Here is a 16,926-nt window from a genome sequence, read left to right as displayed (position 1 = left end):
CCTACCTCAACATAATAAAGGCCATATACGACAAACCCACAGCAAACATCATTCTCAATGGTGAAAAACTGAAAGCATTTCCTCTAACATCAGGAAGAAGACAAGGATGTCTCCTCTCACCACTATTATTCAACATAGTTATGGAAGTCCTAGCCACGGGAATCAGAGAAGAAAACGAAATGAAAGGAAATAACAAAAAAAAAAAAAAAAAAAAAAAAAAAAAAAAAAGACACTGTTGAAAGAAGTTAAAGATGATATCAACAGATGGAGAGATATACCATCCTCTTGGACTGGAAGAATCTCTATTGTGAAAATGACTATACTACCCAAAGCAATCTACAGATTCAATGAAATAGCCATCAAATTACCAATGGCATTTTTAACAGAACTAGAACAAAACATCTTAAAAGTTGTATGGAGACACAAAAGACCCCAAGTAGCCAAAACAGTCTTGAGGGGAAAAAAATGGAGCTGGAGGAATTAGATTGTGGAGATAAGGGAACCCTCTTGCACTGTTGGTGGGAATGTAAATTGATAACAGCCAATATGGAGAACAGTATGGAGGTTCCTTAAAAAACTAAAAATAGCATTACCATATGACCCAGCAATCGCACTACTGGGCATATACCTAGAGAAAACCATAATTAAAAAAGACACATGCACCCCAATGTTTATTGCTGCACTATTTACAATAGCCAGGTGGTGGAAGCAACCTAAATACCCATTGACAGACGAATGGATAACGAAGATGTGGTACATATATACAATGAAATATTACTTAGCCATAAAAAGGAACACAACTGGGTCATTTGTAGAGACATGGATAGATCTAGACACTGTCATACAGAGTGAAGTAAGTCAGAAAGAGAAAAACAAATATCATATATTAACACATGTATGTGGAAACTAGAAAAATGGTACAGATGAACCGGTTTGCAGGGCAGAAATTGAGTGACGGATGTAGAGAACAAACGTATGGACTTCAAAGGGGGAAAGTGGTGGTGGTGGTTGTAGTGGGGTGGTGTGATGAATTGGGAGATTGGGATTGACATGTATACACTAATATGTATAAAATGGATAACTAATAAGAACCTGTTGTATACAAAAATAAATAAAATAAAATTAAAAAAATAGTTGTTTAAAATAAGAAATACAGGGTACTGTCATTAATAACAGGGCAATCCAATAATTATGACATATAATGGAATGTTGATCAAATGGACAGAAAGCGATACATCTATATATGTACTGACATGAAAAACTAAGTGAAAAAATAAGCTTCAGAAATGACAGTGGATGATCCTACTCATGTTAAAAAAAAGAGAACGTGTGAGAGTGTGTGGATGTATGTCTTGTATGCAAATGTCTGTAAGATGTTTTTAGTGTTGTAGCAACAATTTACTGAAATGGCAGGAGCCTCTGAAAATATTTCAGCGTTGTGAACTGCATTTTTAATAAGCAGAATTTATATGCGATACTTTGCTTTCTTTTTGGTGCAGTTTTAATTTCTATTAGTCCTTGAATATGTAAGTCTGCACTAATTAACATTTTTGGTACCACTCTCGAGAGGATAAATGGAATGGAATTTCAATAATATTTAAAATATTATCATGTTAATTATTCTAGCTGTTACCCAATGTAGCAAACTTCAGACACAACAGTTAGTGCCTCTTTGAAAATATATAATAGCATACAAATCAAGTAAGTTGTATTTCTGGCAGTAGACAACTCTAAAAACCATTACCATTATTAGCAATCTATTTTTTCTTCAAGCAACATTTGAACATCTTCATCATAAGTCCTCTTTTTCAATAATTTAGTTTTTCCTTACCAGGCTATTTTCTTTCCAAGCTTCTGGGAACTTGGGTCTCTGTTTTTCCCTAGACACCAGAACCTGCATATCTTCAAAAGTGGGATGGTTTCCAACCTCTGTCTGAAAAGCCATCTGGTATTCTGGTACAGATTCACCTGTGTATTTTTTTTAAAAAAAGATAAGAGTAAAATTTATAATTATAAAGAGACCCCATTGTGGGTTTTATGCACTATTAGTAAAAGCTCTATTTAGAATACTCTTTGTTTGATAAATTAAATGTTTGTTATAAATTAGATGGTAGTTACAATAATGGGCAGCTATTTTTAAATGGTTTCTTGTATTAGTGAATTTGGGGGTGGGGGTGGACATTATTATATACATGAGGTTTAACACTTAAAACTGAATTCTTATCCCATACTGGGGTTGAGGGTGGTGAATATGAGGAGAAAGTCCAAGATCTAGTACAACAAACATGTCTGCAGAACTAAATATAAATGGGTGGGTGGTACAGTCATGTCTCATTACATCACTGACTCTATTATAGTCTAGCCAGATTTTTCATATGTCACAAAAATTTTTGTGATAATGACCATTTGACAAAAAGTCAATAAACTGATTTTTCCCCTTAATAAGTAGTACCTAGATCAAGGATTTTAAAATATCATTAACTATTCTACCACTGTTTAATAGCCCTATTCATCACCAATATGCACAATCAGCAGCTTGTGATAAAAGACTTATGATTTTTACAAAATGTTGTCAAATTAAACTTAATTAACATATTGAGCCACACAGAAGACCTCTGGGACCAACATTTAGAAAAGCAATCGTTTAGTCAAAATCTTGGCAAAGAACACAAGAGAAATAGACTCTTCCTGTCTCCTTGTCCCTCCCCCAATACCATTAAAATGACAAGATAAATTAGAAGAAAGAATACCAGGAAGGAGGTAAGGCATTTAGGTTCTAATCTTGGCTTCATCTCTACCTAGGAAAAGCCGTTTATCTATTCTGTGTTTCAGTTTTCCTGTCAGCAAAATGGAAATGTCTGCCTTCCTTATCTCACTCATGTGGAGACAATACAAAATTTATAACGACCCAGATAGAAAGTACATTACAAAGCATGTAATTGAAGTTTTATGCTTCAATTTGAATATTCAAAAAAAACCCTATACACTTGCCCTCCACCAATATTAAAAAAGATTTACAAAGAGTAATTCTATAATTTATGTAGCATAGCCCAAAGTTTTTGGAATATTGAACTATCTATAAATACAAATGGTATTTTCACATATTCTACAAAGATTTAAGCAGATACTTATTTCTGATCAATAACTATCAACACTGAACTTGAAAGACAAAACTAAAGTATTTCATCCTGCCAGTTAGTGTATCACTTTCTTTCATGAAATCTCATATGATAAACCCTCAACCCATACCATCTGTGAACTGTAAGATACTTACTAATATATCTCTTCTGTCTTTCTGAGACATATACACAACACACATACACACCTTCCAAGTGTTATTTTTTCCTCAAATGCTCTTCAATAGAATAAATAAATATTTAATACAATTTTACTTATCTGTTTTAATCGGGTATAAATTATAATTAGAAAACTTGCTAAATAAAACTGATGCACAATCTTGTTTTGGAAATGGAATGACATTAAGAATTATAAATTTCTACTAAATCTTCATGGTTCTCATCTGTTTCTTGTTAATTATGTCTCTAAGCAGTTAGGAACGTTTTAATCCCCTTCTTAAATTATGCTTGTTCTCTTCCTCCTTTTTCTTTCTCTTGCCTTCTGTTTTTCTTCCTTCTTTCCTGCTCTTTGTAATATAGATCCTAATTCATTTATATTGTTAATATTTTACAGAGAGAGGCAGCCTTTATAACAAACTGCTTCCATTCAATAAAATGGAATAATAATAAAAGCATGTCTTGCATTTGGAGTTCTATCATAGAAGTTTAAAAAATATTTTATAAGAATTTTTCCACTAAAATATGCTATTTTTAGGCTTATTCATATGTTTGTGGAAAACATTTTTTCAACTTACACCCCATTTCACTGTTAAAAATTTTAGAAGTACCCTGTATCCTCTGCCTGTGCTTTTTTAGCACTCTTTTCCTCCTACACCCTGTAATATTTCTGTCTTCCCTATTCCACAGAAACTCCTCTAAGAATACCAATGACCTCCTCCTATTCAAATTCCAAGATCATTCCTCAGTTCCACTTCCTTTTGACCTTTCAATTCCATGTTTCTACTAATATTGGTTCTTAATACTTTCTAACACTGACTTCCAAGATAGTAAGATTTCTCAGTTTCCTCACTATTTTTCTGTCCATTTGTCTTCTATGTCCATTTGTCTTCCTATGATGGGGGAGGGGGAGGTCACCTAATATTCAGTCTTTACTCACCAACGTTTCTCTCTCTTCATTTATTCTTTTAGGGGACTGCATCCACTTATAAATTTTCAATTACCATCTCTATGTAGGTAATTCCCAAATATCATTTTAATCTTAAATTCTTCATTCTTTTAAGCTCTTCAATAACAATTTTTTCAGTTGTCTATCAATACCCCAACCAAAAGTCCCCACAATTAACTCATCTTTCCAATGTAAACCAGTACTCTTTCCTAAGCTCCTGGCTGCCACCCTATTTCTCAGACCTCTCAGTATTTCTCAACTCCCTAGACTGTCTTCCAATGGCTAACCAGAACCACAGCTTCCTTTTCTACATTTTTCTCTCACATATGCCTCTTCCTCCCCATTCCCATACCGAAGATTACAGGGTATCTTATTGCAACTCTCTTCTTTTTCCTTTATTTTTATTTTAAATTTTGGTTAAATGTACATAACATAAAATTTACCATTTTAACCATTTCTGAGTGTACAGTTCTGTGGCACTAGGTGCATTCACAATGTTGTGCATCCATCTCCAGAACTTTTTCCATCTTCCTAAACTGAAATTCTGTATACATTTAAAAGTAACACCCAATTTCTTTTTCCTTTTTAAATTCTTTCTAGTACTATTTCAATTCATCCTATATTTCTATTATAATAATATTCTTCAAACAAGATTTAATTGTCTTATTTTTCAAACATCTGATATTGCATTTTATTATCAGTCCAAAAGCAACAGATATTCTTTGAATCAGTAATTGTTCAAAAAATGTTGCTGATAGCAACGTACTAACTAAAGCTGATACAAAAATCATTTTAGTCAGACATGCTTCGAAAAACCAGAAATTCTGGATTAGGATTTTTTAAAAATGTGGCCAAAGTTCCAATAATAGAAATTAAAAGTTCCATGGTTCCAATAATATGTGATACTACTGCAATCACTGCTATTTCCAGAAAAACACTTTGAGTACTCCGTACTTCCAATTAACTGGAAAATATACTTCTAAGTAATGATTGATGTGTAGGTAATCTAAATAATTATTAATTTATTTCATTATATTTTAAAATTAAACTATTTTTAAATGCTTACTGTTTTTAACGCAAAAAAATTCAACCCCACTACTAATCTGTTTTTATTAAATAGTTCCATTTCATAAATTTGTCCAATGCTGGTTTAACTGACTTTATATCCTTTTCTTATGCTTTTAATGTGGTTATTCCTATAAGATAAAGACCATTTATGTCAAATCACTTTGCAGTGCCCATATTGGTAATTACTTTAAATTTTTATATCACAATGACAGTGATGTAATCTTAACAAAAGGAGAAAAAATATACAATTATTTGGCTATTTCAAGTAAGCCTCAAATAAGCATTCACATTAAGTGAGTGTTCTTTCACGAAAGGAAGGAAGGTAGGCAGGAAGGCATGATGACAAGGGAGAAGTTTTTTAAAAAGGAAGAAAAGGAGGGGCTTCCTTGGTGGCGCAGTGGTTGAGAGTCCGCCTGCCGATGCAGGGGACAGGGGTTCGTACCCCGGTCTGGGAAGATCCCACGTGCCACGGAGCGGCTGGGCCTATAAGCCATGGCCGCTGAGCCTGCGCTCCACAACGGGAGAGGCCACAACAGTGAGAGGCCCACGTATCGCAAAAAAAAAAAAAAAAAAAGAAAGAAAAAAGAAAAGGAAAAAAAAATGAAAAGAAAGAAAAGGAGAATGAAAAAAATACAGGAAGAAAAAAGTGTTCCAATGGATAATTCATTACTTCTAATTCCTTACTGGGTCAATTCAGGAAACATTGTTAAGTGCAGATTCTCAAATGCTCAGAGGTTGTGTAAGGAAAACAATGACTGCTAAAGAAATGAGAAACCAACCTGAACACAGATAAGCTATTATGAGCAATTAATTAAATTATACTCAGATGCAAACCTGGAGTACTTTCTAAAAAGTTTTTCCTGATTCACATCCTTCTGCTAGTAATGTTTCTGAACACTAGATGGCAATGAGCTAAAGGTTTAAATGAAAGTACAAACACATCAAAGTTGACTTATTTAATATAGGTAGAAAAAAATATAACTGCTTCACTTCAAAACATACATCAATTTTTGACAGCATTTCCCTTACCTGGGAAGAGGTCTGTACATCTCATAAATATCTCCCAATAAATTAGTCCAAGTGCATACATATCTACTTGTTTCAAAGCTGATTCACAGTCCCTCAGGTTCACGGCTCCTTCTAGAACTTCTGGTGCCATATACCTGATTGTGCCAACCTGATAAATTAGAGTGATGTATTTCAGAAAAAGAATGTAGCATATTCTGAAGGGCATACATTAGACCAGAAGTAATACATAAATTTCAGGTCAATAATATGTCAATGTTATTTGAACCTAAGCATGTCACTGAGCCTTTCTATACCAAATTTTTAATAAATAAAATACCTATTTTAGGACATCTTGGTTGCTCTCAATTTTTGGCTATTATGGATAAAGCTGCTAAAACGTTTATGTACAGGTTTCTGTGTGAATATAAGTTGTCAGCTCAATTGGGTAAATTGCTGGAAGACTATGTCTTCCAAAGTGGCTATACCCTTTTGCATTCCCACCAACAATGAATGAGTTGCTGTTGCTCCACATCTTCACCAGCATTTGATATTATTGTTTTTTTTATTTAACCATTTGAATGTAATGGAATCTTGTTTGGATTTGCAGTTCTCTAATGAGGAATGATGTTGAGTAACTTTTATATGCTTATTTGCCATCTGTATATCTTCTCCGGTAAGGTGTCTGTTCAGATCTTCTATTTTTTAATTGGCTTGTCTTCTTTACTGTTGAATTTTAAGAGTTTTTATATTCTGGATACAAGTCCTTTGTCAGATATGTGTTTTTCAAATATTTTCTCCCAGTCTATGGCTTGTTTTTTTCATTCTCTTAACACTGCCTTTCGCAGAGCAGAAGTTTTTAATTTTAATAAAATTCACCTTAGCAATTTTTTCTTTCAAAAAAAATAACTTTTTAAATAATTAAACTGTGATATATTCATCCTATTCAATAGCATTCCTACTAATATTGACAAAAATGAGTTGGAATGGCAGTGATTTCCACAATGAATTGATGAACTTCATGCAATGTCTTCTGTATATCTTAATTTTATAATTCCTAATATGCTACACTTGGATAAGGATAACTGTCCTGAGTAGTTAGTGGATTTTTAAATGCAACTTATTGTGTTTTGAAAATATGTCAGTGTGATAACTTTTGTATACACTCACCTCACTTATGGCTGCATTATCTTCCTCCCCTGGGCGCACCAGTCTATTTCCAGTCAGCTTCATGGACAACCCAAAGTCACTAATAACACAGGTTCCATCATTTTTCACCAGAACATTTCTGCTATTTAAATCTCGATGGGAAATTGCAGGTTTATAGTGATCTGTTTGGATAATTTTCAAACATTTATTAATGCTTAAATAGCACTACTGGACATGAAATGAGCATGAAGGTAATAGGGGCTACATAAATATAGAAGATAGTGTTATTTTTCTGCCCATTAATTTTCCAATAGCAAAAAAGGACATAAGAAATCAAAATTTCAACTCACAATCCCCACCATTTTCAATATATTTCACAAGATAACTCCTGTTGGAACTATGTGTAATTAAGCTCTAAACATTCAGCTGCATAAACATTCAGCTGCAATTAATAGCCAAGAGGCTGTTGCTTCTAATTTTAACATGTACCTTTTTCTTTCCTTTTCATTTCTAGAGTAGCAAAAGGAGGCAAAAGAGAAAGGAATATCTTGTATAAAAAACGATAAAAAGTCAACTTATCTAAAACAATTATCACTGAAAAACTGACATGGCTCCAAAATTGGTATGTGTATTTTATAGTATTATCTTACAGATTAACAAATCAAACCTATGACAGAAAATCCCAGTTTTGTCCTGAGGCTTAGCCATGTATCTAAGCCCACCACAGTTCTTCAAATTAAACTAGAAACAGTTTTGCAATGGACTGGTAGGTGTTTTCTGATTTTACAAAGAAACAAAACACTATTATAATCATTCTATTACTTGTTAATCAGAAGACTATATATTCCATGTAGGCAGAGAGAGAACATGTTTTGCCTGAATTCAAAAGGCATGGCACATAGTAAATGCTTGCTGAGTGAAAGAATATATCCAACCTAAGCCCCTAAGTAAAATCATAATTCTTTTCCTTTTTATAAGAAAACCTTGGGGGAAGGGGTGGAGGGGGAGGAACGGATTGAGAGTTTGGGATTAGCAGATGTAAACTATTATATATAGGATGGAAAAACAACACAGTCCTACTGTACAGCACAAGGAAGTATATTCAATATCTGTGATAAACCATAATGGAAAAGAATATGAAAAAGAATATATATATGTATAGCTGAGTCACTTTGTTGTACAGGAAAAGTTAACACAACATTGTAAATCAACTATACTCCAATAAAATTTTTAAAAAAGAAAGCCTTATATAAATCTTATATTGAAATAAAACCGTAGCTCTTGAAAAGAAAAAAATTCTAAAGTACCATTCCCAAAATTTAAAATAATTCCTCAGGTATAGAAAGAAATAGAGCAATCAGAACAAAGTCAACGAGTGTTATATTTAGGCACAAAAAGACTCAGTATTTACATTTATTACTCTCATTAACATGTATTAGATTTCAATTTCACCAACAGTGAAACTTAAGACAGAAGATAATGATTCCTTTGATATTGGGGGCAGGGGGTGGGGGGAGGCAATAGCACAACTAGAAGAAAAATAGCAGTTACCAGGTTTCTTATTCTAAAAATTGACTTCTTTCTCATTTGCTCCTCTTCCCAGTCCAGCCTTCCAAAGTATGTACTAATAACATGGCTCATTCAACCCCTAACAGAGCTACATTTCTTACTCTGGATAAAACCACAACATAAGTATATGTGGTATAATCTCGAGCTGATATTTATATAATAAAATTTATAGAGACACTGGAAAATGTTTGTACACTAACACCAAAGCAATACTTAAACTAAAATAACTCACACATAAGGGAAACCAGGTTAATAATGTGAAGAATGTGCAATGAGTCAGTCAGTCAGCCAGCCAGAGGGGAAAACAAGGCAATACTTTCTGCTACTATTAAAAAAGGAAACAAAAGAAATGAAAAGAGGAGAGGGAGGAAGCAAAGGAGGAAGGAAGCGAGGGAGGAAATAAGGAAAAAGAAAAAAAGAAAAAGGAAGAGACAAGAGAGGATTCATGACCAATGCAGAGGGTGGAACTATAGACCACCTTTTTGAGAATTCTTTTCCCCTTAAAGTTCCCCTCAATATTCATTTTAACCTTTTTTTATTGGGGAAGGGGTTGTGGTTTGTAGAAAGGGGGAGCCGAGCATGTAATGGTTTTGCCCTGGGCAGTAGCACACTTGGCAAATTTCTTAAAGCAAAGTGGGACACAATATTATTTTAATTATGTTAAAAAATAAAACCTGAACACAAAATAGTCTCTCTGTGGATATTTACATAAACATAAACACACACACACACACACACACACACACACACACACACAGAGCAAAGGATCTGGAAAGATGTACATAAACTAGTTAATAGTAATTTTCTGGTTATAGATTTAAGTGATCTATATATGTTCTTTCTTTGCTAGACTTTTTTCCATGATAATGTTACACTGACATTACCATTAGGAAAAAAATTCATAGGGAGAACCAATTACAAATAAACAGGTTCAACTACTACTTCTCCTGAAGCAAAAAATAGCTGAATAAATAATAATAGTATTACTCCTTACTACAAAATTTGTATGCCAAATAGCAAAGTTATATCTGAAGATACCGGGAAGAATAGAGTTCTCTGAAAAAAAGTGAAATGTCACTTTAAATATTTTGAAATAGTACGGTATAGTTGGAATATTTATTTATTATTGAAATATAGTCATTTACAATGTCATGTTAGTTTCACGTGTACAGCAGTGATTTAGTTATACATATACATGCATACACACACACATATTCTTTTTCAGATAATTTTCCCTTATAGGTTATTATGAAATATTGAGTATAGCTCCCTGTGCTATACAGTACGTCCTTGTTGGTTATCCATTTTACATATAGTAGTGTGTATATGTTAATTCCATCCTCCTGATTTATCCCTCTCCCCCTTCCCCTTTGGTAACTATATGTTTATTTTCTATGTCTGTGGGTCTATTTCTATTTTGTAAATAAGTTCACTTGTATCTTTTTTTTTTTTTTGCAAATTCTATATATAAGTGATATATGATATTTGTCTTTCTCTGGCTTACTTCACTTAGTATGATAATCTCTAGGTCCATCCATGTTGCTGTAAATGGCATTATATTATGGTTGAGTAATATTCCCTTTATATATATATACCACATCTTTATCCATTGATCTGTCAATGGACATATGTTGCTTGGCTATTGTAAATAGTGCTGCAACGAACATTGGGGTGCATGTATCTTTTCAAATTATATTTTCTCCGGGTATGTGCCCAGGAGTGAGACTGCTGGATCATATGGTACCCCTACTTTTAGTCTTTTAAGGAACCTACATACTGTTCTCCATACTGGCTATACCAATTTACATTCCTACCAGCAGTGTAGGAGGGTTCCTTTTTCTTCACACCCTCTCCAGCATTTATTACTTGCAGACTTTTTGATGAGGGCCATTCTGACTGCTGTGAGGTATGGAATATTTTTAAAATAATTAGATAAAACCAAAAATTCAAATAGCTATTATACTTATGTTTTTTCACAAATAGATACGCATTTTTTAAAATGGTAACTATTTAGTGATAATATTAGGTAATGTTTTAGAATAAAATTTGTGTTTAAATAAAACTCATATTTGATGGCAATCACTCTTTTCAGCCAATGTTTGACTAGAAACCTTATTGAATCACGCAAGCCTTGAAAAGGGGGATTAGGATGGTATTTTAAGTTCTGTGCTAAGTCAGCTCTTTAAAGGCGTTATGATATTTAAGAATAAGGAAACAGTACAAATGGTTAATGAGCTAAAGTAAGTGCATCAAGTTGCTGACACAGGCAATAACATTGGTCAATTCTGTATTCAGGAAAAGCAAGATGTCAAGATAAATGAACTGATAAATTATTTAGGGGAAATTATTTATATATGAAGCAGCAGATAGAAAAGATGATCCATGCTATCATACAATGGAACAAAGATCTAAGAAATTGTTACATTAAATATTCTCTTCGTTATAGCAGTCAGAGAAACTGAAAAAACAATGCATGACAAGAAAATTGCTGTAAGGGATGAAAATGCAAAGACGGATTTTCACAGCAAAGCTAATTTAGAGGTGCCTGTGATGTGAGATGTACATTGAAACAAAGTGAAGAAGCAAATATATTAAAAAGATGCTTTGAAAAACTAGCAAAAATGTACATAAAGGCTGAATATAAACTGTAGTTATGGCAAGGAACATAACCACATGGTACTGACACACTGGTGAAGCCTTACTCCTCACCATGAGTTCTCCTCTTCCTATTTAGTAACAGAACCCAGTGTTATTTGAGGCAGCAATGCACCCAGCTAAACAAAAACAAAAACAGGCTATATTCAAAAGCATCCCTTGCAGCTAAGTGTGGTAGGAAAGCATGGACTAAGTTCTGGGAAACAAAACATTAAGCACAAGAGTGGGACTTCTCGAGGCAAAAGGAGGCAATTCCTTCTACTTTCCTTTTCTCTGCTGATTAGCATATAGCATGATGGACAATGAGGTGACCTTGTAAACAAGCCACATATAAAGAGTAATGGAGAAGAAATAGAGGAGCCTGGGGCCCTGATAATATTATGGTGCTGCCAAAAAACTTTACATTGTCTCTCTTCAGATTCTTACATGAGAAAGAAAAAAAATGTCATCTTCATTGAAACCTGTTACTTTTTTCTCCCTGATAAATTTGAACAAGTCTAATTCTAGCTAAGAGAAGCACTGATTTATCAAAAGATACATTTGGGTTTTACACTAAAGACCAACCAACCTATGGAATTCATGTGTAAAGAAGTGATAACGCATTTGTAGTTCATTTAAATAAGCAAAATAAATAGAAGGAAAATACAACACAGTGTAGCTAAGAGGTTCTTAACCTAGGTCCATAGATGAACTTCAAAGGATCTGAGAACCCCTACAATCAAAACAGTACTTTTTAAAGTATGCCTATACGTCTATCCTTACAGGGGGAGTGTTCAGAGCTTTAATCAGAATTGCAATGGAATCCATGACCCCTCTAGAGAATTGAAATTCTTTTTCTTATTCTTCTTGTTAAATTTCAAATATATTTCCTCACGCTAGATCTTGTAAACAGCTGGCTGATAATACATCTGCTATAATATAAAATATACTTTTACTTTAAAGATATGAATAAAATTTCCCTTTGTGAATTCTGGCCCCACATGGTTGTGATGCATCTTCTATTCATTGTCTTACCTCCTCGTGGTAATTCTGTATGAAGATAAGCCAGTCCTCTAGTCACAGAATGAGCCAGACGGCAAGAGCTTACCCAGTCACTTGTATGGAGACTTAAATACTTGCATAGAGATCCCTGTATGGAGGGAAAACGTAAAAAGGGGAAAAAAGTAGAATTACTTTACTTGAACATGAGGAGGTTAAGTTAGCAGCTGTAAAAAGGATTTGCATGTTAGGATTCAAAGGAGAGCTAATGAATTATAACATTTCAGAATCTCGAAGTAAGAAAAGACATTTCTATAGGTAGAGAGAGGAAGAGAGGATGGAAAAGAGAATTTAGACATTATCAATTTTTATTTCTCAAATATTAAAAATTATGAATGGTTATTTCATTTTAAATGCATCTTTTTTTTTTTTTTTTTTTTTTTTTTTTTTGTGGTACGTGGGCCTCTCACTGTTGTGGCCTCTCCCATTGCGGAGCACAGGCTCCGGACGCGCAGGCTCAGCGGCCATGGATTATGGGCCCAGCCGCTCCACGGCATGTGGGATCTTCCCGGACCGGGACACGGACCCGTGTCCCCTGCATCGGCAGGCGGACTCTCAACCACTGCGCCATCAGGGAAGCCCCAAACGCATCTTTTATTTATCAACTTAAGACAGAAAAAAAAGTATTTTCAACTCTTTCTTTACACTGTATCTCATTACCAGTACAAATATAAATTATACTGTTATGTTCTACAAGTAGGAAACAGAAGGCTTTTGTAAATATATATGTGTCAGTGCTACTCAAGGTGCTCATCTACAAACTATTTATTACCAGTCTGGGATAAGAAGAAGCATGTATCAGAATAAAGGTCAATCAAAGCACTGCTTCCTTCATCAAGAAAGTCTTGCTGAGAGAGAGAGACAGACAGAGACAGAGGACAGAGTGACCTAAGTGCGTAGGGACTAAACAGTTTCATTCACATTCTGGAGTAAAATCATTATGTCATTGTAGACCATTAATAACCAGTTTGCAAACCAGCAACACTCTACATAACAGGGGTCCTCCTACAAATCTGACTGACATAAATGTCAGTATATTTTTTATGAAGAACTTACATTGGGATAATACTCCATCACAAGCAAATACTCCATGCGTCCATCTGCAGTGACTCTCTCATCTCCAACTATAAAGCGAGCAATGTTGTCATGTTCCATCAAAGGCACTCTGTAAATGTTCTTCTCATTGATAAAATTCTGACGGTTTGCAAAGGAAAACACTTTTACAGCAACTGGACGTTCATCTAAGGAACCTTTATATACGGCTCCATATCGACCCCGGCCAATCAGCTGTAAATTTGTTTTGAAGAAAGCAAGATATTATTTCATCACAACTTAACAATCAAATTTACTAAATAATAAAGTATAAATCCATATGTATGCAACCAGGTCTCTATTGCTTAGTTTGAGTAACTCCATTGTCAAGAAAATAATAAATTTGGCATCTTATATGGCTCAGAAACTCCTACCAGACCCAGTCCTCCCTCAGATGACAACTATAAACTCTGAACAATATTTTTAAAAAGAAATCTAAAAATGCTGGAGAATGAACAAAAGTAGATAGGTTCTGAGGGGAGTCAACACTTGGAAGAAAGGAATGGCATAGGGTGAGCTACTTATTTTTATAGCTTTAAGCCTGTGAGCAGGCTGAAATCTGCACTGCGTAGGGGAGCAAAAACTGTGATAGAAAATCTTTCTGGCCTCAGGAAGCAGGGGACAGAATTTGGGGCAACCACAGCATGGAAAATGAAGGGAGAATCCCAAAAAGGAGAGTCAGAGAGTTGGAAACCCAATTAATGCATGGGACAGACTCCAGCTAAAGATAAAAAGTAACTAAACTTCAGCTCAGGAGATGAGTTTGCAATATGTCCAACCAAGTTAATCACCTACTAAAATAAACAACGAAATGAACACATTTTAGAAGAACCTAACAGAACACAGGGTCTCCACAATATGACATTCACAATATCTAGTACAATACAGTACAATAAAAAATAACTCAAAAAACCCCCAGCAAGATGCAACTGTTCTCTTCATTTTTGGCTTCTGGGATTTCTCTGACTTTTTACTGAAAAAAGGTTAGCGATTTACCATTTAAGGATATTTGTTATATTTCATTCACTATTTCTAACTTAAATTTGAACAAACAGACTGCCCTTTAGAAAGGTTGTATCAATATAAAGTTAAATCAGCAATGTTTGGGAGTGTTTCTTTTACTCAGTCCAGGATAAAATCCTAATGGTTTTAATTCGTATTTTTTCCAGTTTAGTAAATTGGACATCTTATTATACATTTACTAGGCATACTTACTTCTTCTGTGAATTGATAATTCATCTCTTTTGTCTATTTTTGATGGACTGTTTATTTAATGTTGATTTCTACCATCTCTTTATCAATTGTTTGTGTTGAAATACCTTTTTAAAATTTCGCTTTTAACTTTTATTATATTTTTCTCCCAAATGGAAGGTTCTTAAAATGTTTTATATAACCAAATATACCAGATCTATTATTTAGCAGTCTCTGGTTTAGTTAATTTATCCTAATAAAAATCATAAAAACATTCATCATGGCAAGATTTTTAACACAGGTTCTGAGATATTACCAAATGAAACTTTAATTCTATACAAAACATAATATTCATACATACCTATACAATATACAATATATACACAGACAAGGAATATTTATTCATCATCTACTGTGAATTGCTTGCCTAGCACATTTTTCTCAGAATCTGATATGTCTTTATTCCTATACTCTTGTTCAAGTCTGTATTTAACGATCATCTCCTTTATAAATATATTTTCTTTAATAACCCCTTTTCCATAACTTTCTTATCTCATTTGCTTTTTTTTTCTCCATAGCACGTACTATTACTTGAAATATACAGTTGACCTCTGAACAATGAGGGTTAGGGATACCAACCCCTCCACATAGTCCAAAATCCACATATAGCTTATAGTTGACCCTTCATATATACATGGTTCCTCTGTGTCCATGGTTCTACATCCATAGATTCAACCAACTGTGGATGGTGTAGTACTATAGCATCTACTATTGAAAAAAATCTGTGTATGAGTGGACCCATTCGGTTCAAAACCATGTTGTTCAAGGGTCAACTGGACTTTCATTTATTTAACCTCTTGTAGCTTCTCTCTCACTAGAATATAAGCCTCATGTATCTGTACTGTTCACCAACATTCTCAGTGCCTAGAATAGGCCTTGGCACAAAATTGATAATGCTTGTTGAATAAATGAATGAGTTAATGAAATCACTGTCTCAGATATACTATTATTTTTTAGTTTTATTTTTTTTTGTGGTATGCTGGCCTCTCACTGTTGTGGCCTCTCCCGTTGTGGAGCACAGGCTCTGGATGCGCAGGCTCAGCGGCCATGGCTCACGGGCCCAGCCACTCCGCGGCATGTGGGATCTTCCCGGACCGGGGCACGAACCCATGTCCCCTGCAACAGCAGGCGGACTCTCAACCACTGCGCCACCAGGGAAGCCCCATCTCAGATATACTATGAGAGCAGAAAAAAACAGCCCATAATCTGAAAGCAATCTTACCTCCAACAGTTTCAGATTATCTAGGTCAAGAGAGGGCTCTGATGCTGCTGCCTCCATCATGTTCATACTGTGAAGACCTTGTTTACGGTCTCCTAGAGGAATAGGAAAAAGAACCTGCTAATGTGTGGTTTTCTTAAAATGAAAATCTTTATTACACTTTTTAATATATGACAGTTAAAAAAAGACCTACAGAAGGACAGACAGCAAGACTTTTGCCTAACGTCAATGGGAATAAAACTATTTACTAAACTAGGAATCATCTATAAATGAAGATGAAAAATGAATAACACAAAAGCTGAATCCTGGGAGATTGTTCTAGTAACACACCCAGTATAAAACCCTAAGAAATATGCAGAAACATTAAAGAAGGTTTTATTAAAGTTATTTGAATGAATGAATGGGTGCTGATTTCCTAAAAAGCTTGTCAAATCTAAAGTTTATGAGAACCAACTAGACAGTTGATGATATTTAGGAATTACTGTTATTTTTAGATGTAAAAATGGTATTGTGGTTACATATATTTTAAGTCTTTATATTTCAGAGATAATACTAAAATATTTACAGATAAGTTATACCTTCAATTTATTTCAAAATAATCCAGTGGAATGGAAGCATGTGGTGAGTGGGGCTACAGA

The 16,926-nt window shown here is 34.2% G+C and overlaps 1 protein-coding gene across 1 annotated transcript in view; it reads right to left on the bottom strand.

Moving 5' to 3' along the window:
- Window positions 1-16,926, bottom strand: part of BMPR2 (bone morphogenetic protein receptor type 2) — a gene marked incomplete at its 5' end in the record, with an annotated part of 100,872 nt that overhangs the window by 25,595 nt on the left and 58,351 nt on the right. Inside the window, 6 exons of the mRNA XM_024738327.1 lie at window positions 1,832-1,968; window positions 6,340-6,487; window positions 7,486-7,646; window positions 12,703-12,817; window positions 13,783-14,013; window positions 16,292-16,383. Coding sequence (XP_024594095.1) covers window positions 1,832-1,968; window positions 6,340-6,487; window positions 7,486-7,646; window positions 12,703-12,817; window positions 13,783-14,013; window positions 16,292-16,383 — 884 coding nt within the window. The remainder of the gene's footprint in view (window positions 1-1,831; window positions 1,969-6,339; window positions 6,488-7,485; window positions 7,647-12,702; window positions 12,818-13,782; window positions 14,014-16,291; window positions 16,384-16,926) is intronic.

Source organism: Neophocaena asiaeorientalis, unplaced genomic scaffold (genome assembly GCF_003031525.2).
Source record: "Neophocaena asiaeorientalis asiaeorientalis breed wild unplaced genomic scaffold, Neophocaena_asiaeorientalis_V1.1 scaffold258, whole genome shotgun sequence".
Taxonomy (NCBI): domain Eukaryota; kingdom Metazoa; phylum Chordata; class Mammalia; order Artiodactyla; family Phocoenidae; genus Neophocaena; species Neophocaena asiaeorientalis.
The sequence above is the reverse complement of the archived record's forward strand: the minus strand, read 5'-3'. Positions and strand labels throughout refer to the sequence as shown.